At 33.7% G+C, this 24,777-nt stretch overlaps 3 protein-coding genes and 2 long non-coding RNA genes across 11 annotated transcripts in view; 3 read left to right on the forward strand and 2 right to left on the reverse strand.

The window, feature by feature from the left end:
* LOC109349622 lies at window positions 1,905-17,371 on the forward strand. Its single transcript, XR_002108004.1, has 2 exons — window positions 1,905-3,473; window positions 17,316-17,371. It is a non-coding gene; the product is annotated as an uncharacterized LOC109349622 (long non-coding RNA).
* LOC109349621 lies at window positions 3,763-7,730 on the forward strand. Of its 4 annotated transcripts, none has more exons than XR_002108002.1 (3): window positions 3,763-5,958; window positions 6,716-6,827; window positions 7,629-7,730. It is a non-coding gene; the product is annotated as an uncharacterized LOC109349621 (long non-coding RNA). The 4 variants fall into 4 exon arrangements; XR_002108003.1 differs by having other exon boundaries at window positions 7,621-7,728; XR_002108001.1 differs by lacking the exon at window positions 7,629-7,730 and having other exon boundaries at window positions 3,763-4,377; window positions 5,491-5,958; window positions 6,716-6,956.
* LOC109349618 (TMV resistance protein N-like) lies at window positions 7,049-10,116 on the reverse strand. Of its 2 annotated transcripts, XM_019590498.1 has the most exons (5): window positions 9,895-10,113; window positions 8,473-9,620; window positions 8,073-8,369; window positions 7,645-7,955; window positions 7,049-7,393 (listed from the first exon to the last, which is right to left on the reverse strand). In XM_019590498.1, the coding sequence occupies exons 1-5, from the start codon at window positions 10,049-10,051 to the stop codon at window positions 7,384-7,386; spliced, it is 1,923 nt and encodes a 640-aa protein (XP_019446043.1). In that variant the 5' UTR covers window positions 10,052-10,113; the 3' UTR covers window positions 7,049-7,383. The 2 variants fall into 2 exon arrangements, with proteins under 2 accessions (XP_019446043.1, XP_019446042.1); XM_019590497.1 differs by having other exon boundaries at window positions 8,473-10,116.
* Window positions 10,904-17,441, forward strand: LOC109349620 (ATP-dependent Clp protease proteolytic subunit-related protein 4, chloroplastic-like). 3 transcript variants are annotated; one of them, XR_002107999.1, is made up of 9 exons: window positions 10,917-11,213; window positions 12,735-12,938; window positions 13,750-13,805; window positions 14,609-14,735; window positions 14,832-14,909; window positions 16,124-16,237; window positions 16,320-16,431; window positions 16,962-17,087; window positions 17,175-17,371. XR_002107999.1 is itself a non-coding variant. In XM_019590501.1 (8 exons), the coding sequence occupies exons 1-7, from the start codon at window positions 10,947-10,949 to the stop codon at window positions 16,389-16,391; spliced, it is 918 nt and encodes a 305-aa protein (XP_019446046.1). In that variant the 5' UTR covers window positions 10,904-10,946; the 3' UTR covers window positions 16,392-16,431; window positions 17,175-17,441. The 3 variants fall into 3 exon arrangements, 2 of the variants coding, with proteins under 2 accessions (XP_019446046.1, XP_019446047.1); XM_019590501.1 differs by lacking the exon at window positions 16,962-17,087 and having other exon boundaries at window positions 10,904-11,213; window positions 17,175-17,441; XM_019590502.1 differs by lacking the exons at window positions 16,962-17,087; window positions 17,175-17,371 and adding an exon at window positions 16,595-16,795 and having other exon boundaries at window positions 10,904-11,213.
* LOC109349619 (GATA transcription factor 26-like) overlaps window positions 19,416-24,777 on the reverse strand; it is a 6,096-nt gene continuing 734 nt past the window's right edge. The window contains exons 2-8 of the mRNA XM_019590500.1: window positions 23,159-23,530; window positions 22,455-22,863; window positions 22,018-22,090; window positions 21,032-21,135; window positions 20,423-20,609; window positions 20,212-20,323; window positions 19,416-20,000 (exon numbers count right to left, since the gene is read on the reverse strand). Of these exons, the coding sequence (XP_019446045.1) occupies window positions 19,696-20,000; window positions 20,212-20,323; window positions 20,423-20,609; window positions 21,032-21,135; window positions 22,018-22,090; window positions 22,455-22,863; window positions 23,159-23,530 (1,562 nt within the window). The 3' untranslated portion in view covers window positions 19,416-19,695. The remainder of the gene's footprint in view (window positions 20,001-20,211; window positions 20,324-20,422; window positions 20,610-21,031; window positions 21,136-22,017; window positions 22,091-22,454; window positions 22,864-23,158; window positions 23,531-24,777) is intronic.

Genomic DNA, 24,777 nt, shown 5'->3' on the forward strand with positions numbered 1-24,777 from the left:
TCTCCTTACATTTCTTCCTTCATGTCACATGTCACCCCCTCCTCACATATTTTTTTCCCTACTTTTTATATATTTTATATTTTATATGATAATAATAATTTAATATTAATTAATGATTGGTTCATGTCGCTACCCCACTAAAATTGAGTGTTTACAACATCTATGTTTTGTTATGTTAAAAAGTAATAGTCATTGAACATTAGATGAAATTGAAATCATTTTTCACATTCAAATTTGTTTACCATTAACCTAAGAATAATTGTATTTTTTCATCTCATCAAACTTTTTTGACATTTTTTGCACTGAATTTTAATATTACAGTTCAGATTCTTTGAATTTTAATTTTTCTTTATTAACAACATAATAAAAAAAACTTCCTTATGCCACATGTCAATTTCTCATTACATTTTTTCCTTCATGTCACATCCTCCTCACATTTTTTCCTTCCTACTTTTTATATATTTTATATGTTAATAATAATTTAATACTAATTGTAGAAAATTCAAATTAAAAATTATCAATTTATTTTTCTTATGTGCTTAAACATGCAAATACACAAGTAAGATGCATATTCTTAATAATATGAATGTATGATTAATATTTGCATTTTAAGTATGCGAATACATGATATGTATTTTAATTAGGAATATAACAAATCAATTATTAGACTCTTTTTATTAAATTTATCAGAAAAAATATCTGTCATATCATAACTTAGTGTGTTTTTAATTTATGAGTTATTTTCTTACAGTGATTATTAGCTAAAACATAATCAAATAAATAACATTTAATTATACAATATTTGAATGCTAAAAATATATTCAAATATTTATACACAATGAACATTAATCTAAAATAAAACATAAGCATTTAAGAGATATGCTAAAAAATCTTTATGACTTTATATGATACTTATAAACGTAATCACAAAAAATATGATGCAAAAATAACTCCTTATATTTATAATTTTATATAGAGAACATAGATGTGAGATATTATCCAATACAATTTGAAGTTTATTTATCGAGTTATTTAAGAATCAAATATTTTCTATAATCACACTTTCAACAAATAAATGCTTAACAAACACATTTATAATTGTTAATATTCTACATATATACTCAAAAATCAATGTTAATATTGCACCTATATGAATGAATGGGAAATATAATGTTTCAATACATGATTTATTGATATTATAAAGTATATGTATATTATATTTGCATTATGCATACCTGCTAGTTAACTTCTAAAGTTAGATCTTATTAAGAGCTTTTGCAAGTACTAACTAATTTTTAATTTATTTTCAAGAGTCAATGCTACAATTAAAAATTGAAATTATGCATACTTATTTTAATTTTATTCAAATATTTTTCATATTATTAATAAATTGATTATTAAAAATGGGTAAATTCTAAAGTATTGAAAGAAGGAAAAATTAATTTGAATAAAAGTGCGGCAAGGAATAAAAAATAAAAAAGCAACATAAAATATGCATTAACTGATTAACAATTAACAAGAGGAATAACTTAAAAAGAAGATTCTAAATCATTACTATTAGAATTTTATTTTATTTTACCAGCAAGGCCCAATAACCAGATTTGATTTTATTTTATTTCTAATGCAGATTTGATTTGATTTATAAATCAGATTTAGTTTGCTTTATAAAGACATCTTAATTCATTGTTGCATAAGTTGTTAATTAAGCATGAGAAATATGAGAGATCGAGCGAGAGAGAGAGAAATCGTGAGAGAGAGATCGAGGGAGGGAGAGAGAATTCGATTCGCGTTTCCATCTCTCAATTTTCAATCTCCTGCAAGAAATTTCTCTCTCTTTTCTCTCAGTTTTCTATCTTCTTCATGAAATCCTAAAATCTTGGCAATTTCTTACTCTGTGACGGTAACAGTATTTTTCTTGAGATTATTCCATGTTGCTTAAGCTAATAATGAAACATGAAGTAGAGAGTGTGTGAGAGAGAGGTATTTGTGGTGTTTCCAATCCTTTTATCACCGCCACTTCTATTTCTCTTTTCCCTCTCAATTTTCAATCTTCTGCATGGATTCCGAAAATTCTTGAGGCAATTTCTTAGTATATGATAATGATGTGATTTTTTTGAACTTCGGCTGACAATGAATCGCGAGAAAGAGATAAAATTTGATTTATTCATGCCTTCCCAACCCTTTATTAGTGCCACACCTTTCTTAATTTTCTATAGATTTTAGTGCCTTCCCAACCCTTTATGTTGCTGCTTCTGTTGATTTTTTGCAACAGATGAAGAAACACACAACTAGTGTAATCAAGAAAGGTTCATAAATAATTGATTTATTTTGTCAGTGCCCTTTCTGACCCTTGATTATTGGTACACGATGAAAAGAGGGTAGTGTGTTTGACCCTTGTTGCCTACAGTCTGGAAAATGGATGAGTTAGACCCTAATTGGTGGATTGTCCTACATGATATTGAAACATGAATTCTTTATTCACAATGGATGGATGGTTGGATCAAAACTATATACTTGTAGTATGAATTCTTTATTCATAATATGAAAATCGATGAAAATGGTGGTTGTTTTGCATTGTGAGGATGAACATTGCTTGCAAGATCAATGCTTAATTCATAATATTATGCTAAATGATATGCTTGACCCTAGTTGCCTATAATGTTGAATTCAGATGCGACCCTAATTTGCAAAATGACCTGAAACGCAATTACAATTTAAATCCTCAATTCATAGTGTAAACTTGGGATTGTATACTTGAGTCGTTGGTGGCCTTCAATGCATTTGTAGTATGAATTATTTGTCCAGAATATGAATTGGGATGCTATGCTTGGGGCCATGATGTCCCAAAGTACAATTCTAATATGGATTCTTTATTAACTATGCAAAAAAGAGATGGTATAATTGTGTCAAGGTGACCTTGAATGCAAATTGCACTATGATTCGATATATAAACTTTGAACTGTTTGTATGAGCCTTGAATATGCTATATGCAACTGCAATATGAAACTTTAGCTCTATAATTCTCATCTAAGAATACTTTCAGGTATGATACCACAGCAATGCAGTTCCAACTTTCATCATGAAGAGGCATGTCAAGGGCTCAAGGCCCTTGCAGCTCTTAAGGTAATTTTGAAATGATATGCTATGACTCTATGGGTAGAACCCTTTTATGGACCACTTGAGGTCCTTGTTATAGGGCTGGACTAGTACACAAGAACAATACTCCAGAAAAGTGATTTGGGCAGGGAAAATTCCATAATTTGGGTTTTTACAGCAACACAACCATAAACAACCTTCAAGCAATGAAACTTGAAAATTATTATTTTATCAAGCATGGACAGTCCAATGATTTTCCTTCCCGTCCTTGTCCATGAATGATGGAGGGTTTGGAACTAACAATGGTCCATATACCTGATGAAAGAAGTTGGATTGAGGTAGTGACTAACAAAAAGGAGTTGCCTTTTTGTAACATAGTCTGTTCTGTTTGACTAAAAGTAGAAGCAAAATAAGAATCAGCTGAAGACAATCTTCTCTACAAGCAATTATAGGTATGTATAAGACCCATGGAAAATTTAGTATCTATTCAGATGGTATATTATAATTGCCTACAAATTTAAACTCATTTGAGACCCGGCTGGTTGTAAATACAATTGCAATATGAATTATGTAAAACTGTGGTGGTATACTAGAGCTTTTGGTCGCCTTCAATGCAATTGTGGTCTGAAATTCAGATGTTATGCTTTGGGAGGACTGTGTTGTCCCTAAATACAATAGCTATATGTATTCATGACAGTATTACCTCAAAGCAAATTGCAGTATGCATTATTTTTTCATTATATTACATAAAGCTTAAATGTAAATTCTTGATGGAATGTTTGAGCTTATTAAATGCAATTGTTGTAGAAATTATAATTACATGCTTTTAAAGCTTTTATGACCCCTAAATGCAGTGAGTTCCATATAAATGATATAAGAAGTGGATAGAATGTTGGTATGTGTTGTGCCTTGATGACCCTAACTGCAAATGTCAAACACAATATTAGTTCTGTAAGCATATGTAAATCTGGGATGGTCGTGATTAACCCTAAATGCATTGTCAAATAATGTGAATATCTTTATTTGTAATGTAAATTTCGGATTATGTTTTTTAGCCTTTATAACCTAAAGGCAATAGCAACATGAATCTGTTCATAATCTAAATTCTGGATGAATTTGGGCCTTTATGTCCTTAAATGCACTACAATATAAAATATTTATTTATGATGTAAAATAAGCATGGTATTTTGAGCATATATTACCTTAAAAGCATTTGTAATATGATCTCTTGTTTCAGAATGATTGGATGTTTGAGCCTTTATGATCCTAGATGCAACTGAGGTGTGAACGCTTTATCCATAATGTAAAATCTCAATGGTATTTGGAGTCTTTATGGACCCATAATGCAATTGTGGTATGAATTAGTCTTGATGTTCCTAAATGCTTCTAAAATAGAAATTCTTTATTTGTAATGTCAATCAATAGGGCATGCTTGAACGTCTAGAGTAACATAAATTCCAGAAAAATGAAAATTTGGACATAGAATAAATATCAATTTGGGTATTGAACAACGGGAATGATGATCAAGATAGAAATTATCTTCATGGACTGCCTATATGCTTAAGGTGAATTAATTTTATATTTTGGTGAAATAAAATTTAGGGTATGTTTGTCTGCCCTACCTACAGTCAGAACATACCTTTACACTCAATGAGAGTGTGGAAGTGTTACTTATAGATAATTCCATTTGAACTTAGAGTAATTAAGTTGATGAAGTTTGCTGTTACCATTCTACCAAGTTCTTTTATCTTTATGCATGTCTGTAATACTGACTTGAGCAAGTGTACTAACACAGCTGTGATTGCTCTATGTGACACTTGAGCAAGTGTACTAACACTTGGAAAGATCATCAAATGGATCAAAAGGTAGTTTGTGTTAGACTCAATGATTTTAGTATGTTGAAGTATTGGTGCTTCATAGTTGTTGACAGTTGTCCAAGTGACAGGGATGCCACTAGTGTGGGTAATATCAACTATGTAGATAGGAGATGCTGGGGGTTGGACTTGAACAAAAGACAAAGAATGTGCTTCTGGGAGAGGAACATGTTTGGCTTTGAAGCATAAAGGATTGAGCCTGCTGAGATGAGAGTATCTGAAACGGCATTGAAAAGAAAAGAGCATATCATTGCTTTTTACCAAGTATCTTTTTGAATACTTGGGAAGTTGGCATTTGTTTATTGTTTCGCCTATTGATTAAACTGACAGTATATAAGGAATTGATTATGTTGGGAGTTTCTTGCACTGTGGGCTGCCATTTTAGTATAAAGGTATAGTTGCAAGTACTTAATTGTTGGTTTTCCAGTGATAGTAAATGTAATTTCTATGTAAGGCATTTGCCTAACATGAATGTCTTGCTAAACCTTGCTCAGGCTTCATAGCCTCATGCATCAATGAGGTGGATTTTCTAACCACGTCATAGAAGGGAGACTTAGCTATACATTGTAGCTTAGCTCTTCAACAAAGTTAATTTAACTGATTTAGCAGTTAGCACCTGTGTTTGCTAGATGGTTGATCATTTACACACCTTCTAGGTTGTGATAGGAGCAATACATGCATTTCATAATTTTATGTGAGATGTTTCTTGGGCATAAATTGAACTAAGTAACTGATTTTACCGTGCAGGACAGTACATGTCCCTGAATGATCCAGATGAGGCCCATCACTTACAAGGTGGAGAGTGCAACATTGGGAATCATCTTTACAGCAGGTTGTTCTCCATCATATATTTGGTAACTCTCCTTCTAGTATTGGATAGTCAACCACCTATACAAACTGCTTGGCATTCGAAAGTGGACCTTACATACCACTGACAAATGATTTCAAGAACCATCAAGCACCTGGAGTAGCTACTGATGTGCAAAAGGTATATGTGTCTGGTTCTCCCCAAAATAATTTTGATCCATTTGATGATCTTTCCAAGTGTTAGTACACTTGCTCAAGTGTCACATAGAGCAATCACAGCTCATGACACATGAAGTGGTATAATATGTGGGACAACAGGTGCTCCTCAAAATAGTGTGGAAACAATCATAATATTATTTTTTGCTATCCTCTGAAGTCTTAAGTCTTAATAATGCAATATATCACATTATGATTTTACATACTTGGAAATAAAAAACAAGCAATTTCTGAAAGAGGAAGGGGTATTGTTTTGGCAGTTGCATTGGTGGAGATGAATGGGAATAGGGTTGGTGTTGAATAACTTGGTTCCTGTAGCATGTCATCAATTTCGTATTGTTTTGAGGACAAAACCCTGATTTTATCCCTTGAGAAGAAATTTGACTCATAAAAAGGAACATTTTACAGACATTTTCTTCTAATGAGGACCAACGTGATAAGTAATTACGGTATGAAGTGTGATGGAACAAAGTTACTTATATTTTATGACTGGATGGAATGGACTGAATAATAACTTGGTTCATCTCATTCTATTGAAAAATAGATATATTGGATGGAATCGAATGAAAAGTTCCACAACATCCCATATTTTTGTTAAAGACAATGGAACTCAGTATTATTCCATTCCATTCCTTTCATTTCCTATAATTTCATAAAAGCTTCTCTCCCCATTACAGCTACATGAATCATGTAGTTATTTTTCTTAATTTGTGCAGTGCAAGGTTATTTGCTGACAAATGAGGTGAATCAGGAGATGATTAGTGTAATCAGAACTGAGAAGTATGTTCAATGATGTTACTTGTGATGCTCTTCTCCAGGCACACAAAAATGCAAGTTATGATCTTTATATTCTTCTATGATGTATTTCTACTCTTAAGTTCTATACCTATATTTAATCTTTACTACTCTTCTTCTCTTCTACAAGATTGCTCCATAAAGTTATGCACTACTAATCCAGCACAACAGAGCAGAGCATTAACTTCTTAAATTAGTAAGTTGATTAACAATAACACAACAAACTAGTTAAATCTACCATGTATTATAAAAGCATTACATGAAATGAATCTTATCACATGATCAAAATATCTTATTGCAGTTTATGAATTACAGGTTGTAAACAAGGTAACTTTCCAATCACACTAATCTCAGAAGTTTGGCATTACCTCACTAGTTGTAATTATCAAATAAAAATTCAACTTACTACTATATTATGCAGAAAAATAAGATATCCAACAAAACTTAATGAGCTCATAAGTCATAATCATGAAATGAAAATAAAGAACCCAATAAGCATTTTGATAAAAAACATAGATGAGATGATGCACAAACTCTCAACCCCTTTTCATACTGCACACACCTTTGTTGCTGCTGCTTGGTCACCCTCTCAAAGTTAAAATTTCCTACATGATGATACAAAAGCAATTATGCTTAATCAAATCTGAAAATTCATTGCAATAAATATGTTTTTTCGACACAAAAAGGATGAAAAACTTGACATCAGAATTATCATCTTAAAAAAATTGATTTTTTTCCTTTTGTGAATTATTTTTTCCTACTTATTGAAATTTTTATACTTCTAATTCAAGCAATGTAAGTCATGTTCAGTTCTATGATTTCATGACACCAGAAAAACAGGTCCATTTTCCCTTACATATACAAATGAGTTTTGCATTGATCACCCGGTGTTGTGATTGAGCACTCTTGGAGATTGGTGCATCCCACAGCATACAATCTTTTGAGAGATGGTGAACAAGTTTTGCTGCAAAGGCTGGTAAGCGATGTGCATCCACTCACATCTAATTCTTCAAGCTTTTGGAGAGTGAAAATAGATTGATGAAATTGTCCCAAACTTTCACAACCAAGGAATGAGATAGATTCAAGATTTGGCGAACCAGACAAATCTGGACACTCTATCAGAAGCGTTGAGAAAGGAAGATAAATTTTCTTTAGCATCGGCATATTCTGTCACAACATATAATGGACAAACAAGTAAGTGGATTTTTAAGTCCTAGTACTTTTTTTGAAGGGGGTTACTTAAACAGAAATTGAAACAAATATAGATACATCTATCAGGCACACCTGTGCTCCATTCCAAAGTTTTTGAAGGTTGCTGTGTGGCATGGATAGATCAACAAGCTTTTCCCACCGAATTGATGGTAGAGAGTTCAATGGATATCCATCCCATTGCAGATATCGTAAGTTAGCAGGCAATTCAAGACCCTCTGGAATGCTCACATGATTCTTAATCATCGAACTATTGCCGCTATCAAAAGCAAGTAATCTTAGGTTTGGCATCTTTTTGAAGGCATATGAGCTTAAGTGTAGATTAGGAATTTGAGTCATATCCAAGAACATGCTTTCAACAGCATCTGTTCCCTAACAACCAAGAATTAGAATTAATATTAGTACTATATAGCAAGCGACATTTATGTATATATGCATCTGTTTTGGAAGGGAAGTCAATGTATCATTGTCTTACTCTATTATTTGTCAGCACATCCATGACGTCCGGAGAGTTCCACAGTCTGCTCCGTTCTTCAGGGTTCTCGATAGATTCGTGATAAACAATATCACGACCCATTTCCTGTAAGAGGTCATGCATTTTTATACAACTGTGTGAATCAGTAGTTATAAGAGCCTTGTCTAAAAGGATTTTAATCCCAATATCTGCAAAGAAACCACATGCATCTAATACTCTTGATATTTGGTCTATATGACGCCCTTCAAAAAAACACGCAATATCTAGAAATATTTCTTTTTCTGCATCTGCTAATTTATTGAAACTTAATATCATAACTTCCTGAATTTTTGGATTGGGAATCATCCTTAGTTTATTTAGTATACTTTCCCATGCGCTTTTAGTTTTGCATTGAAGAGATGATCCCAAAACTGCCAAAGCTAAGGGGATGCCTTTGGCATAACTAACTGCAGTCTTTGATAGTTCCTCATATTCTGTTTCAGGATGTGTTTGGTTAAAGGCATATAAGCTGAATAGGTCAAGGGAGTCTTGAAAGTTCATTGCTTCGACTTCATAAATCACATCAACTCTTGCGCTCATAAGCACATGCCGATCTCTGCTTGTCAAAATGACTATGCTTCCAGCACCTAGCCAATCATGCCTTGCTCCAATCAATTTCTCTACAAATTCTGATGAATTCACATCATCTAATACGATTAGAACTTTCTTATTCCCAAGTATACTCATAACATTAGAGGGTACTATTTCGGGAGCGTCAATATCAATATCAACATCTCTCCCTAGTAACTCGGAAAAAAGTCTACTGCAAGCATAGTTAAGTCCACGCCTATTTGAATCTTCATGTACATTTGCCAGAAAGCAAATACAATCAAATTGGGAAGACAGTTCGTGAAAAACAGCTTTGGCAGCGGTTGTCTTACCTATGCCACCCATGCCCCAAATGCCAAGCTTTTGAACTTCTTTTGACTCCATTCTCAACAAAGATTTAATTTGTTCACAGTTTTTATCCAACAATTTGTGCATCTTATCTGGTACCTGATGTCTAAGTGAATCCACTTGAATGACCAAGTGATCATGGAGTTCAAAATCCTCACTTTGGGGTGTGATATCTGTCCAGGAACTAATAATGATAAGGGAATAACTAAAACCTGCTCCAACAAAAAATAACCACATATTTCTCTTCATAAGTAGTACCATTAAACATCCCAAGAAAAAATTTAGAAGATCCACTTCACATCCAAATTGAGTTTGCTTTGACAAACTGAGAGACATAACAGCAAAAGCAGCACAAGAGATCAAGATATATGCATCTGGTTTTTGGTTCACAGCTTTATCATAGAAAACTGAGTACACAGAAGTAGCTAACAAGAGTAAAATTGCCATATGAGTTTTGAACAAGATACTCATTGAGCGTTGCCATACCTTTGCAACCAAAGTCATGAAGAAGATGATGAAACTGAATATAACATAGAGAAAGATTTTGAAAAGGTTCCACTCTCCAAATAGGTGGTTGAAGGAGGAGCTGAGAGCATAACAAAGCAATCCAACAACAGATGAAACAAACCCAACAAATAGCCATACATGTAGTTGAGTCTGAATGGGTACAGCCATTATGCTTCTTTCTGAGTGAGTTGACTGAAAATAACTTTCACATATAGGTATGTATATGCTGATATATATAACTTCACTTCAATTTATTATGGCTTATAAAAGGAATTCCACAAGTTTCCTAGGAAAGCAGCTTTTACGCGTATAAGGCAGTGCATAGCAACTCTCTCAAGTTTGAGAAGTCTAACATACCTCATTTTTTTACATATAATCACATAATCGTTAGCATCGACACAACAGTAAGATTGTCTTATCGACACAACAGTAAGATTGTCTTGTCTTGTGACCTTAAAGTTTATAGGTTCACATCCTGAAAATAATATTTTCATCATTAGTAAGGATAAGACTCACCTTACATTTATCTCCTTAGAGTTGGACCATAACCATATGTTTAAGTGAGTGAAACCCTTCCATTAACACTAGTGGCAGTGCCACACTGTCATGAGGGTGTAGAAATACCTATGGGGGAAAATGTCTTATACTTAACATTTTGTTGCAACTTAAGTAAAATTGTAATTATGTCAGTTTATCTATTTTCTTTAGTCTTCCGATAAATGTTTCTTCTAAAAATTAAACATTAACTTTGATAATTTTGACATGTAACAAGTGTTTGACGACTATAGCAACTCTTTCTTAATATTTTGAATTATTGAATGTAACATAAACCTGTATTGTCTTGGATCAGCCACTCATTAACACAATTCGTACATTAATATATTTAAATTCAACAGGGCTTGAGACCCAATTATGATACGGACCTTAAAAAGCCCAGCCCAGCCCAACAAGATGTGATCCATTCAAAGTTGTATCTTCTTACTTTCTCTTTCTCACAAGACAAGCTTGGAGGAAGCTACAACTATTGAGTCATGGAAGTTTCCACCGTAGCTTCGAGCTTCGCTATCAACAAACCTATTCTCTCGTTCGCATCACCGTCCCGAACCGTAAACCCAATCCGAGCCATGAAATCTTCCTCCTCCGTTTCTTCCCGAGCCTCTCTATCTACGCAATTCGTTGCTCCTTTTGCAGGTAGTAGCAGCTCCTCTACCGCATTCTCTGGTCACAAGCTTCGTCCTTCTATTCTCAATCCGGCGTCGTTTCCTTCCTCTAAGCCTAAAAGAGGCGTTGTTACTATGGTAACTCTTTCTTCCTATTTTTTCTTTTAGCTGGATTTCATAATTCATGTTTCTAATGCGGTGAAGGAAATTCTGTAATAATTTGAACTTTGGATTTATGTTATTTGTAAGAGGTGTCTGCTTATAGGGTTGGGGTGTGTAAAATGTAAGAGGAATGTTAACAGTTTAATCATGAAATTGGGATTAAAATATTCTAGGATATAATTCTTGGGCCTTTAACAGTTATATAGGATATAATTGGGATTAAATTGAAATCTGATTTTAGAGAGTGAAGAATAAATGTATAGGTTTTAATGGTAGCCGAGATACGAGGAAGAAGATACTAACTAGAACAGGCTATGAATCAGGGATATTTCAAAATAGTTGCACACTTCTGGATACTCCTAATTGTATTTTTTTTATTATCTGCTTTTACTTTTGAATATTTATATAATTATAAATGAAAATAGCGAGTATGAGTCTCAGCAGTAAGGTTGCTTGCTGTGTAACTTCGAGGCGATAGCTTTGAGTCTTGGTTATTGATACACTTCAAAAAATACCACCGTCTAGACAAATATGTTTTTTATTGGCAAAAACCCGTGCTCAAAATAGAAAAAATAATGTTCTTATTTTATCAAAAATTATTTTGCTGGTCCAAGTGTATCTTATTTTTATCAAGAATTATTTTGTGGGGTCAACAATAGTTGTAGTTTTGCCAATACTAGGGGGTTCCTTAATTTTCTTATTTCCTCAGAGAAAATAAGGTAATTAGGTGGTATACTATTTGAATATGCTTAGTGGATCTCCTTCTAAGAACCTATGCATTTTGTTATCATTTCAAATTGGATACCCATTAATCAAAATGATGGAGAATTATTAACGGATCCATTTTTTTTATTTTTACTTGAGATTCAGAATAGGTGGCCTGGTTCAAATCATAAAACAATTTTTTCACTTGTGGGATAGGTCCATGTGCATCTACCCTCCCCAGATCCCACTAGGTGGGAACCTTGTGCAATCAGCCGTTATTTTATAAATGGAAATAACATCATAATTACAATAATGTTAGCATTAAAGAATATATTATGTTAACTTAAGCTGACCTTTAAAACATTATTTCTCGCTTTCAATTTAAGATTTGTGCTTTTACGTTAGTCTTATACTAACTTTATATCTAGTATCATAGCCATGTCCTGTCTTATATTTATTGGAGCACATGTTATCATTCTTCTGCCATTCTTTCTTCTTTTGTTGAAAAGTGAAAGATGTGTTTAGGTCAATGTTGTTTGACATATGCAAGTTGTATGGAGTGATTGGCTGATGGCTGTAAAGTGTTCCAAACAAACATTCCATAACTTATATGAGTCCTTTTTAAAGTCTAATGTTGTTCATGCATGGTTTAGAACTTTAGATATTATGCAAATAAGTTATAAATGTATAATATAACACATATAATATCTTATGGCACATTGGGACTCAATATATGGTACCAATAAAGTTTATGTAGGAATATTGTTCATTTTTCTCCCTGTTTGTGAATAGGTTATTCCTTTTTCAAGAGGAAGTGCATGGGAGCAACCTCCACCGGATTTAGCTTCTTACTTGTACAAAAACCGCATTGTTTATTTGGGCATGTCTCTCGTACCATCTGTCACAGAATTGATACTAGCTGAGTTTCTTTACCTTCAATATGAAGATGCTGAAAAGCCTATTTACCTATACATAAATTCCACTGGAACAACTAAGGTAAGGAACATTCTTTGTGCACATAAGTTCATTTTTTAGGGCCACCTTGGCTTATAGAGCTTAGATGTTACAGGCAAAATTGATGAAGTGGAGCCAGAATTTTTTAAGTTGGAGGAGACAAATATTGAACTATTTGCTTAATTTATATTATCTAATAATATAGTGAAACTATCATCTTGAGACATGCATGTCAATCTGATTTAGAAACTAGAGAAAGAGAAGGATGAGTTTTGAAAATTCAAGGAGCTACCCATTGACCATAATATTTTAGGTTTACTGTTTTTATTTGGGAGAAACAATGATACGAAATATCTACCTATTACCTAAGGCATATAGGTTGTGAATTGTGATAGGAAATTAAACTATTAATTTAAATAGCATCGCTAAATAAAATATATCTGTTTTTGCATCAAAATGTACAGGATATATGTTTCTTCGCTTGTGATGGTAAAGTTGCATACATCTACCCCCTCAGACCTTACTAGGTGGGAATCTCGTGCACCGCCCTTTTAATTGAATAATGAATTGAGAGCCCCCCAATTTGACAAGAATAACATGTATAACAATAGCAGCAGCATCAATTAATCCTTATCACACGAGGTGGAGTTCGCTCCATTAGTCTATCAAGGCCATTTGGCTATAATGTTTTCATTTTTTGCTACTGACATGTGAAAAACCTTAATCTTCATCCCCTTTCTCTGCAAAGCAGAACGTACTTTAAATAATTCCAATAAGATGCTATAATGATGGTGCTTCTTCTCTATGAATAATATGTGCATTTGTTTAGTAGAATCTTGGTTCCTTATTTCAGGGAGGTGAGAAATTGGGTTATGAGACTGAAGCATTCGCAATTTATGATGTGATGAGGTTAGTATCTATGCTTAATGTGATCATGTTAACTGTGTTTTTATCTTACTTATATTTAGCTCTTAAACTATATAGTATATGCTGCCTAAGTTTAAGTGAAAAGAAGAATCTACTATGCTTTTGTTTATTTTCTTTCCTCCATCTTGCATGTAGTGGGTTTGAAACTGGATAAGTTTTTTGTTGGCAGGGCCACTTAGATTTAGCATTATATTAAACCCACACGAGTCCCTCTATAGGGAAGCAATCTGGGTTGCAATACCAATAATAGGCACTGCCTTAGTAGTTAATAACTTAATACCCAACTACTTTTCATTGAAAGTGATTATGTAGGCTGTATTGACTGATAATGGGTACCTTTGACAATGATCTATAAATTATGCTGAAGTTTTCAACTGACTGGAAGCTTACTAATTTACTCTTTTCTTCATGATTTTGTCCCTGAACTCATGATTCATGAAGCAAATATGTTTAGCTCACATGTATAACCAACCCAGATCCGGGTTGTTGTGAATTTCCTTGACGAGTTTTGTCTACATTTTTGGAAATTTCAGTTATATTGAGGCATATCTGGCTAAATGTGTTTGTGATGTCACCAAGTGCCAATCTATCTTTCCTATTATTGGTTTTTAAGTGGACATGATGCCGAATATTTTTTTTAATGGAATAACTATTTTTAGTCTATGCTGCGTAATCCCATCACTGAAGAGCAGGCAGCCTTTCTTTTTATCGTATAACTTGTTCCCAACTTGAAGGATTCCCCATCGAAAGATCGTTTTTATAAACTTAGCAAAGTTCTGCTACAGGTATGTCAAGCCTCCTATTTTTACTTTGTGTGTTGGTAATGCTTGGGGAGAAGCTGCCTTACTATTAGCTGCTGGTGCAAAGGGAAACCGTTCTGCATTGCCGTCATCAACAATAATGATAAGACAGGTTCAATCTCAACCACTTACTCAAATACTAAGTTTACTGTATTCTTCTGGGGTACTTTTATCCAAATATAACCATGCTATCATTTTCATTTTGCAGCCAATTGGACGGTTTCAAGGTCAAGCCACAGATGTTAACCTTGCAAGACGAGAAGTTAATAATGTGAAGACAGAATTGGTTAGAACAATATTTATCTAGTTTACTTCAATCTATTTTTATAGAGTTGAGTCCAATTGTAATTGGTCATTGTTATCTGTAAAGCTACATGGACCAATGCCCATGTATATGAGAGTAGGAGAGATGGAACATGAAGGGGAGATGTAGTGCTTGGTCAAACATTTATCTGTTCCTGATGGGCCAGTGGCCGATGTATATGACCTTTGAAGCACGGATTCATCAAACACCCTCGCGCGTTGGTGTCCGACATGTATCCGACACGGATACGCTCAGATTCGCGAAGGATACGTATCCGTAGAGTATCCAAAAAAATAATAATAATAAATATCAAGACACGTGTCGGATTCATTTCCAATAAAATATAGGATAATATAGATTCGGTTTCAATAAAATAGGATAAGATAGATTCATTTTCAATAAAACACCAACTTATTTAAAGGCCACAAAAACTCATACCAACATATTATCACACCGTATTGACCCTCCAATAGCCTTTCCACCATACCGACTGTCCGATCCATAACATCGCTATCAAGGATGAGATGAAATTGATACTATTTGTGTTTCTAAGGCTAGACAATAAGCAATTTTATGAATTATTCTACTATATTTTCTAACTTTGGTACTTGGAATTTTGGAGGACAGTGATTTTCTATTTCCATTATATTTTTTACTTTGAATATTTTGATTTACATTTATAATTTTATTATATTTTATGTGTTTTTATTATTTTATACACGTATCCTTGAACGTGTCGTATCCTATATTTTAGACAAAATGTGTGTCGACGTATTAAATACGTATTGTATTCGACACACGTATCCGTGCTTCTTAGTTAATATGACAGTAGGAGAGATGAGACATGAAGGGGGCATCTGGAAACTGGAATTGTTACTATTTCCTGGTTTGTGTGCTGCTGCTGTTTTCTGCATATTTTACTTTCTTAAGTGCTTAGCTCGAATTTTCAAGTTTAGCACTACTTAGTATTTTGCAGTTCCTATCGGTTCCCTTCAACGGTTCAACAACAAAGACCAAAATTATGAATTAACGACTTATGTTTTAAAAGATGTATACTTAGGCTTTACCACTAACATATATATATTTTAGATTTAAATTATGGACTCTTGTGAATGCAGGTTTCACTCATTATATTTTAAAAATATGGATCTAAAGATATTATAACAGCGTACTTTCACACTATTTAATTTTTCAAGGTTAATTTGTATGCAAAGCATATGGAAAAAACACCTGAGCAGATTGAAGCTGATATTCAGCGCCCAAAGTATTTTAGCCCTAGTGAAGCTGTTGAGTATGGAATCATAGATAAGGTATTTGGCATCTAAAAGTTAACTTATTTTGTTTTTTGTCACTTTATTGCCTTGAAAATTCAAATTTATGGTCTTTTTGCAGGTAATATACAATGAAAGGGGTAACGAGGATCGTGGAGTTGTTTCTGACCTTAAAAAAGCACGGCTTATTTAACTGTTGGAGAATTTGATTAGCTATTTTGCTGAGTATTCAGGTATAGTACATTTTGGAGTCATTATATTAAATACTCTTTGCATCTCCAAGATTGAATGAACTCTGTACAGAACACACCATGAGATAACTTCATATCAGAAAAAGAGTAACCTTCCTTTTAACCATATTTTTCTATACATTGTGGTTCATCATTTTTTTGCCAGGTTGTTTGCGATACACACTTGCACAGAAGTTTAATATTTGTGAAGCTTTGATTGGCCAATTAGGTGATCACCGTGGCCATAATTTCACATTTACACTTGTAGTTAACCTTTTGGTATTTGGAACCATAAAATGGGTAATTGTCTAAAGTTATCTAATGACTGCACCAACCGCGAGTTAAAATTTCATGTTTCTGTTAAAAATTAAGCCCAAAATCTCTAAGATATTGAACTTTTTTGGGCACATCATGTCCCCAATAAGCTTCTCACTCTTAATGATCTAGAAGAGTCAGCTTCTATTAATAGTGACATCCACAAACTTTATAGTTCTATTATTTTCTATTCCACTAATAAGTGCAATCATAAATAGGTTCTTGATTTGGAGAGCAATAACTTTTTCTTTCCATGGTTATACATAACCTATTCATTTTTTTGGGGTATCATAAGGACAGAACAATAACACTTCTTAATTACAAGGATCTATATAGCCAGAATGGTAAAATGCTTATATAGTTCTTAATATATTTACTGCTCCAATAAAAGTTTGGTCATAGTCTGATAAGTTTCTGATACCTGACTACAGAAATTTGTCTGGAAATGGAATATCTAGTACAGTAGCAGCCAAGTTGTATTACCATGTGGCAAGCTCTGGTCCAAGTAATTTGTAGGGATTGGAAGCTCTATCTTAAAACTATAGATATAGATTATATTTCCTTCCCCCAAGCTGTACACATGATTGTATCATACCTCATTTTAATTCTAAATTTAGTAAATTTTTGCTCTCAGTAAAAGAATGCTATTTTCATTTGTGGCAATGTTTAGCAGAAATTGCAATACAAAATTTCACAAATTTTAAGATCAAAAGACTTAGGCTGGTGTCAATTGAGTAAGAAACTCGGGCCTGTTTGAAAACAAAAGAACAAAAAAACTTGTTTGAGAAAGTCTTTTGTAAAGATTGAATCTAAAAACATTACCTGTTCTTTTTTTTTAGAACAGAAATTAGAGAACATCTTTGATATGTTCTTGTTTGCATGAAAATGCAGCTTTCATTAATGGCAATCCAAAACGCATATACAACCCTTTCTTAATCCTTATTCCTCTGATCATGAAGTTCTGAGACTCTGACAACAACTCATCATACTCTTCCATCATCAATTCGAGCACCACACTTGCTATAACCAACAAATTTCCATTAACCACGTATACCTAAAATGGTGGCGTAGAATAAACATTTTCCAAATAAATCATGCAATTATGAACTACTTTTGTCAAATAATGCCACAATTGGGGGTATAAATGACCTGAGTTATTCATAAATTATTCATGCTATGGTCCTTAAATGCTCAATCAAGCTTGTCTGGTTGGGTTTAAAGTTAGTATCGATTATTTAAACGAGTCAAGGTTGAGTTTTATAAATTTTATATTAAGAGCTCGCGGATAGCTTGTATTTAAGAGTGTCATATATCATTATATTAATTCTAAATCTATTTACTACATTGAGAATCCATGAATGTTTTAGGATAGAAACTTATTTTAAATTTCCTTTTTTAACTGTGGAAAAGGGATTGTAATCTGTGTCCACAGATAGTAAATTATGATTGTGTCATAGGGAACTGCTATGTACAGGCCAGAAAATTGGCCAATAAGTCATCCCGCTTTAAATTGCTGAAAACCTAGTTTAACCGCTTTAAATCGACTGGTTAGACCGACCATTTTGCCTAACTTTAAAAAAAAACAGGCAAAAAAGGAATAGATGTTTTAAAATCAACCGTGCATTTCTAATTCTATAATATATATATATATATATATATATATATATATATATATGATGTTGTGTGGTCCGACCTAACAGTTTAACCGGTCGGAACTTATACGAGACTCTTCCGGTTTGATGTCCAACTCGGTTATCATAATATTGACCAAAACACCACCATAGATAATAGATCCAAAAGATGTAATCACAACCATAATCATGAAACGTGCAACACTAGTATACTTAAATTTCATTATCATTTTGCTTGTGTGTGCTCTGAATTCCAACATGTGTATTGTCTTGAGTTATATGCATGCCTGCCTTGTAGAAATGATTGCATTCCCATTCATATGTTCTCACTTCTCATATAGCATGAGATATGCTAGAATTATATAATACACAGCTTTATTCTTCCAATATGAGAAGCTCAGTTTAAGGAAACCAAGTCATAATTTTCAAAGAAGCCTTTGATTGGAACATATATCATCCAAAGCCATGCATATTCATGGTTTTTACAAAGATTTCTTAAAGAATAAGTCAGGTGTCATAATGTCCCAATTCTAGTCTTCCATTTCATTATTATTTTGGTAATGTGGTGGATGGAGTGGGGTTGGCAATTTGAACAAGAACTTTGGAACCAGATTTAACCACAATGTACTTGTGAATTAGGTTAGCAGCAATATCGATCATCGTAGGATTATTCGTCTCAACGTTTGATCCAAAGAAACGAGTATGTTTACAGGGTGTCAAGCCACGAGGCAGTCTCTAATTGCGTGAGGGGCCTCAATCTCTGCATCCGCGCGGGCAGAGTGGAGAAGCACCCTCACCCCACTTGCTTGTTCTGCAAGTACTGAGGAGGTTGTTGCTACATAAGTAATACAGTGAACTTATGGATAAAGTGCCATTATGGTCCACAATCCATGATAACCTATTATCACCATTGTAGGAGGTATAGCATCAACCTTCTTGATTTTTCAAAGACTGGTATACAAAAAAGTTGTTGCATCCCATGTTCACTAGTTTTCTTCAAGAATTCCACTAAACTTTCCAATGCTTTGATATCTGCTACTATTTCACACAAAACATAAAATGCAATTGCATATAAAACTTTGGAGATTATCACTCCTCATTTCATGTTATGTTACAATCTGTTACCAACCTATACAAAAAAAGTCCATCCAACTTTCATCCTTTGACAAATCAATATCAAGAAGGTTGCAAGCAGACAAAAGCACAACTATCATATCTCTTTCCATGATTTTTGGTTCATAAGATGCAAAACATGTAGAATCTAACAAGGACAAAGACTCTGTCCATTTACCGATCATCGAAGTAACCTTGGCACGATTAGCTAATGATGGGAAACGTGTGAGTATATTGAGCTACTACCGGCACTGGCTTGAGCACCAAAGCTTGTAGTAGGATGCAGGAGCTCTGCTAGTGGAAAAGAGTTGTTAGATGGCACCTCCAGTAGCAGATCCTGATCAGAACTCTCATAATGAAAGTTTAAAGAATCCATCATGTGCGAACTACGATCAGGAGGCAAAGCAAACAAGCATTTTTCACTGAAGCTAGAACCATATTCCGCAACTTCTTTGCCCTCACATCCAGCCTTTATGATCACACTTTTTGGGCTCCTCATTGTTTTCTTCAATTCTGAAATTTGAAAAATTAGAGTCAACAATCATTCTTCTGTTAAATCATAAACAACAGAGAACACCAACAGCTTAGTTCTAATTGTAACTAGTTAACAATAGAAAACATTACCATAATTTTCTTATGTCTCAAAGTAAAAGCTGTCGTGTTTATGTGTGTGTATGTATATATATATATATATATATTTGCTGACATGAGATTTTCAGCTAACCTGGAAAATTGTGATTTTGGCTGTTACGCAATATGTTGACATGTTCCACATTACTGGATGCTATTCCAGGAGAGCCCATGGCAATAGATATTCCAGCTCTATCATTACAACTCTACATCCATAGAAGGAAGAATAAATAATAAGTATCAATATGGAAAATTTATTTTTCAACACAAAAGCATTAATATCTGGATGAAAAACCAGCACAAACCTTGAGAAAAGTATAGTGTTCTACCCATTTTGACTTTGAAAAATTAGATAATGCAAGTCCTTTCAAGGTCTTGCAGTCTTCAGGTTTTGTCCCCAACAAAGAAATATCAAAGATACCTTCCCCGAGAAGTTGCTGGAAATAAGTTAAGTTCTCCTTGAATTGAGAGCTATTGAACATAATCGTAAGGCTGCACATCCAACAAAACGACCCGTCAATGTTGTTAGATTCAGTCAAAATATCTTGTATTCAAGTGACAAGACATTGAAAAAAATAAGTAGGTTTGTACATATTTAGTAAATTTTAATGGGATGATGTATGTATAAGATTAAATCCCTTTAATTTTCTTGGAACACAGTTTATGTTTTCACCTAATAAGGCAGATTAGAGGCTTATGTTTAAGGATTATGAGTTACAACAAAGCAACACCAAAACCATAATCTATGATCAATAACAAAAAGATTTAAAGACATCATTCTAACTCTATTGTATTTGTACTTTTTTTCTGTTATGCTTGAAGTAAGCCATTTACTACAGCATTTTAATAAACTTTTACTTATAGAAAAGAAAAGAAAAAATCTGATTTATCAAACACAAGTGACATATTCTTACCTATCGGGAACTTCACGAGTATCAGCCACAGGAAGATACTTCAGCAATTGCTGCTGTTCTTCATTTGTCAAGTTTTTCGTAAATTCCTCATAGTTCACTATGTCCTAACCAAGCATAATAGGAATCACATTAATAATTTAACAACTTGACAGATATGAAGGAGGCTTAATAAGTACAGAATACAAGATCCAAAAGCATGAGCAAAAAATTTGAGGGAAAATATAGTCTGTCCTCAAAAGGAATTTAAAATCGCATTTGAAATTCAGTTGCTACCCTGAAAATCCCAAGTAAATTACATGAATGAAGAATTTTAATAAATCTAAAAATGGCTTATGCGTATCATGTCTATCAAATCACTTAAGCCCAGTTATACTCATACATAAATAACAAGTTATAAAATGATTTATTTCTTAATTAATAGACATGCTAACCCAAAATATCATTTTCTACTCATTTGATTATGGTATTATTACCTCACAATCTCACTTACTTGAATTGCTAGGGGTACCTCACCACCTTTTTTACAAGACACCAGAGCCCCCAAAGAGATTGTTACCATGAACACGTCTAAATTTCAATAGTCCATAACATGTGTATCAACATTTACTTATCAACAATGTCTGCAAATCCATGAGGTTTGTTAATCCTTCACATCATTGAACCTTCAGGGTGATGATTTGAATGACGTGATAGATAAGTAAAACTAAGTCCTCAATTGAAAAAATAGGTCCTAATCTTCATTTGTGTTTCACTTAATCATCCTAACTAGTAATTGTACAGGATTAATTAAAAAGTAACCTATTTATGAATAATTTAGGATTAACTAGCAATCGTCTCTTACCCAAACCATATTAGGATAGAAATTTAATTTGTGTAAAAATGCACAATCTTGTTCCGTATTACACGCCTGGGGATGAATATTTTTTCCAATTTAGGCCAAAAGAGTGGAATAATAAGCCGGGAAGGAATGGACATATACAACTCACATTTAAATCAATTAAGCACAATGGCGAATCATGATTTCCGAGGACTTGTAGTCTTTCAAGCTGAGACTTGTCACTGAAATGAAAAAAAGAAAGAAGTATTAATGACTGAACAGTTCATGCCTTCTGACTGTTCTCCAAAAAAAATCTTCACACATATTGGTAATATTTCTTCACAAAGTCACTGATGTATAGAAAACCATAACCATGTAGATATACTCCTACATTGATATTTGACAAGTTTTTACATTGGGTCCCAACTGCCAAATTCGTACCACTATCGAAAAAATATCAAGCTCATGCTTGTAGAGAGGAATTGGCTGTGTGCAATTGTAGTAGACAAAATTGAACCTTTTTTTAATCATATTAAATAATCATTCTCTTGCATATCTATCTGACTAGAAATATTGCAATGCTATAAAATTATATACGAAACATGCCTTTTAAGTTCCTCATGTTGTATAGTTTTGCCAACTCCCTGAGATGAGAAGTTCTTGGCACTCCAATCACTGGACACAGGAATACCGCCAGAACATGAATATGCCTCACTCATTAGGCATTGTTTATTATCAACCGAATGAGAGCTAGCCTCAGACTCTTCTTCACGAGCAACAGTGCTAGGATGCCTAATGAGAATGCTTCCATGTCCTATCTCAACAGAGACCATTGGCGTTTCACTTTCAAAAAGAAGATCCTCTTCAGAAGATGCAGAAAAATAAGACTGTTGTTCGTGAAGGATAGTACATAAATCTTTCGTGAGCTTCTCGACAGAAGAAGGCTTTGGACGACCTCCACATGCCCTCTTTTTCGCAGGCACCGTAGAGTCCCAGACCACTGACTGAGCTGGACCTAAATAATCATACTATCGATATTAAAAATACTGTCTTTCATTAAAGAAACAAAGATAGCTGCTTTGAAGGACAGGACATTCAATATTTAGCACAATAACAGAGACTGAAAGTCCTTGTTCCAAGGCAACTGATGGTGAAGAACTAAACATGCATGCCATATACGTAAAACTTGTCATTTTATTCTCAAAAGAATGGTTGTCTAGGAAATAGAGACATGCACTAAAAATAGATAATAAAAGTAATAAGCCATATCTAATTGAAAAACTTGTCACTAGATATTACAACTTCCCAACCTGTTAAATCACTAGCATCTGTACCACCAAATTGAGCACAGCTCTCTGAGTTAGAAACGGCTGACCCTGAACTTGATCTATTGCTTGTATCTTCATCTACAACCTTTCGAAATCCTTGATTGTAATTGAGGGCAAACCCTCCAGAAACAGCATAATCAGTTTGTCCCACCTTTCTTTTGAGCAATTTCACTTCTTTATTCTTACTTAATGGTAAGCGCATTACAGTGGAAACCCTTTGATCGTCATTAACAATTTCTGCCCGAGCATGTAAAGGGGTATAATTTGCGAGTGTTCCCTTTGTCCTCCATCGAGATCCACATGCATTGCATAGTACTGGCTTCTCTGGTGGCCCATTGCGCCAAAGTGGTGTGCCTATTGCAATGCTTATATGTCAGAAATCTATAAAACTTAAAAACTCTTGTAATCAAGACTAGAGAAGTGTCTCATATTGAATAGGCTAATAAAAATCACATTTTATTTTCCTGATATAATAGAAAACTGAACAAACAACTAGAAGGTTGAGATAGTATCATGCGTCATTATTCAGCATCACAAGGAACTAGCAATTTCTGTTATTAGCCACTGGTTTCAAATGTTTTAGATAATATATAGCAACGCTCTTCTGTGAGTAAAAACAGGACACTGGTCTGCACTCTACATCCCTCAAGCAGATAGCGAAAAAACTCAAACTAAGAAGGATTTTAGACTGGTGATCAAGAGTCAACATTTTGAACTGAAAGGATTAACATTTGCTTGCTTACTATCCCTTGAGGCGACAAAGTTAAGACAATCTAAATTAAACATTCTCATTCTTGGGGACCCTGTACTCAAACAATGGCACTAGAGTTTCGATGTGCACACCGATGGCAATGACTTCAACGCTTGGAAACTGTTTCAAAATTATCAGAAAAACAATGAACATCTATAGGGCTTAAGTCACAGGATTCGTTCTAATAAGGTGATCAGTTTTACAAACAAAAATACTTGTTTCAGATTGATAAAGCTTGAAAATATAATATAAATAATCATGCCGGTTAATCTTTTCAACCAGAAGGGAGGGACGTAAGACATGTATGAACTACGAAGGATGGATACAATGCATGGACCAATCTTGTAATACGATGAGAATTCGGCTCTATAGACAAAACAAGAATCAAGCCTTGATCTCACTATGATATGGCTCTATAGACAAAATGGCAATAAAATCCTTCAAGAACTAATGATCTAACTACAGGTATTTTACAAATGCACAACTGTCCTACTTTTTTTTGCACTCTATCTTAAGTTCACATAATCCAAATGGGAAGAACTGAACTGTGAGTTGACTCTTTTTCATAAACATCTTCAACATCAAAAGCTGTTCTGTCTATCTAGTAACAAGTCCAGTCCAATATTCAATACACTGTGAGCTTAATCTTGCAACAATTACATACTTTTTTCATACTTCAAGCACAGTTAAAGAAAACAAACACCCATCAAAGGAGAACACATCAAAGAAGGAACTTAATAGAAATTATCAGAATTTGTAATTCCAAATATGCTAGCCAGCAAAATACACTTGTACTCTTATTATAATAAATACATCCACACACACACACACACAGATATATATATATATA

The sequence above is a fragment of the Lupinus angustifolius genome, chromosome LG06, assembly GCF_001865875.1.
Source record: "Lupinus angustifolius cultivar Tanjil chromosome LG06, LupAngTanjil_v1.0, whole genome shotgun sequence".
In the NCBI taxonomy this organism is placed as follows: Eukaryota; Viridiplantae; Streptophyta; class Magnoliopsida; order Fabales; family Fabaceae; genus Lupinus; species Lupinus angustifolius.

Coding starts and splice junctions, on each gene's coding strand:
- LOC109349618 (XM_019590497.1), bottom strand. CDS start 10,083: ATGGCTGTACCCATTCAGACTCAACTACATGTATGGCTATTTGTTGGG. Junction 8,370..8,472: donor ATGTGCTGACAAATAATAGA/GTAAGACAATGA, acceptor CTTGGTTGTTAG/GGAACAGATGCTGTTGAAAG. Junction 7,956..8,072: donor AACTTTGGAATGGAGCACAG/GTGTGCCTGATA, acceptor ATGTTGTGACAG/AATATGCCGATGCTAAAGAA.
- LOC109349620 (XM_019590501.1), top strand. CDS start 10,947: ATGGAAGTTTCCACCGTAGCTTCGAGCTTCGCTATCAACAAACCTATT. Junction 12,939..13,749: donor ATTCCACTGGAACAACTAAG/GTAAGGAACATT, acceptor TCCTTATTTCAG/GGAGGTGAGAAATTGGGTTA. Junction 14,736..14,831: donor CAACAATAATGATAAGACAG/GTTCAATCTCAA, acceptor TTCATTTTGCAG/CCAATTGGACGGTTTCAAGG.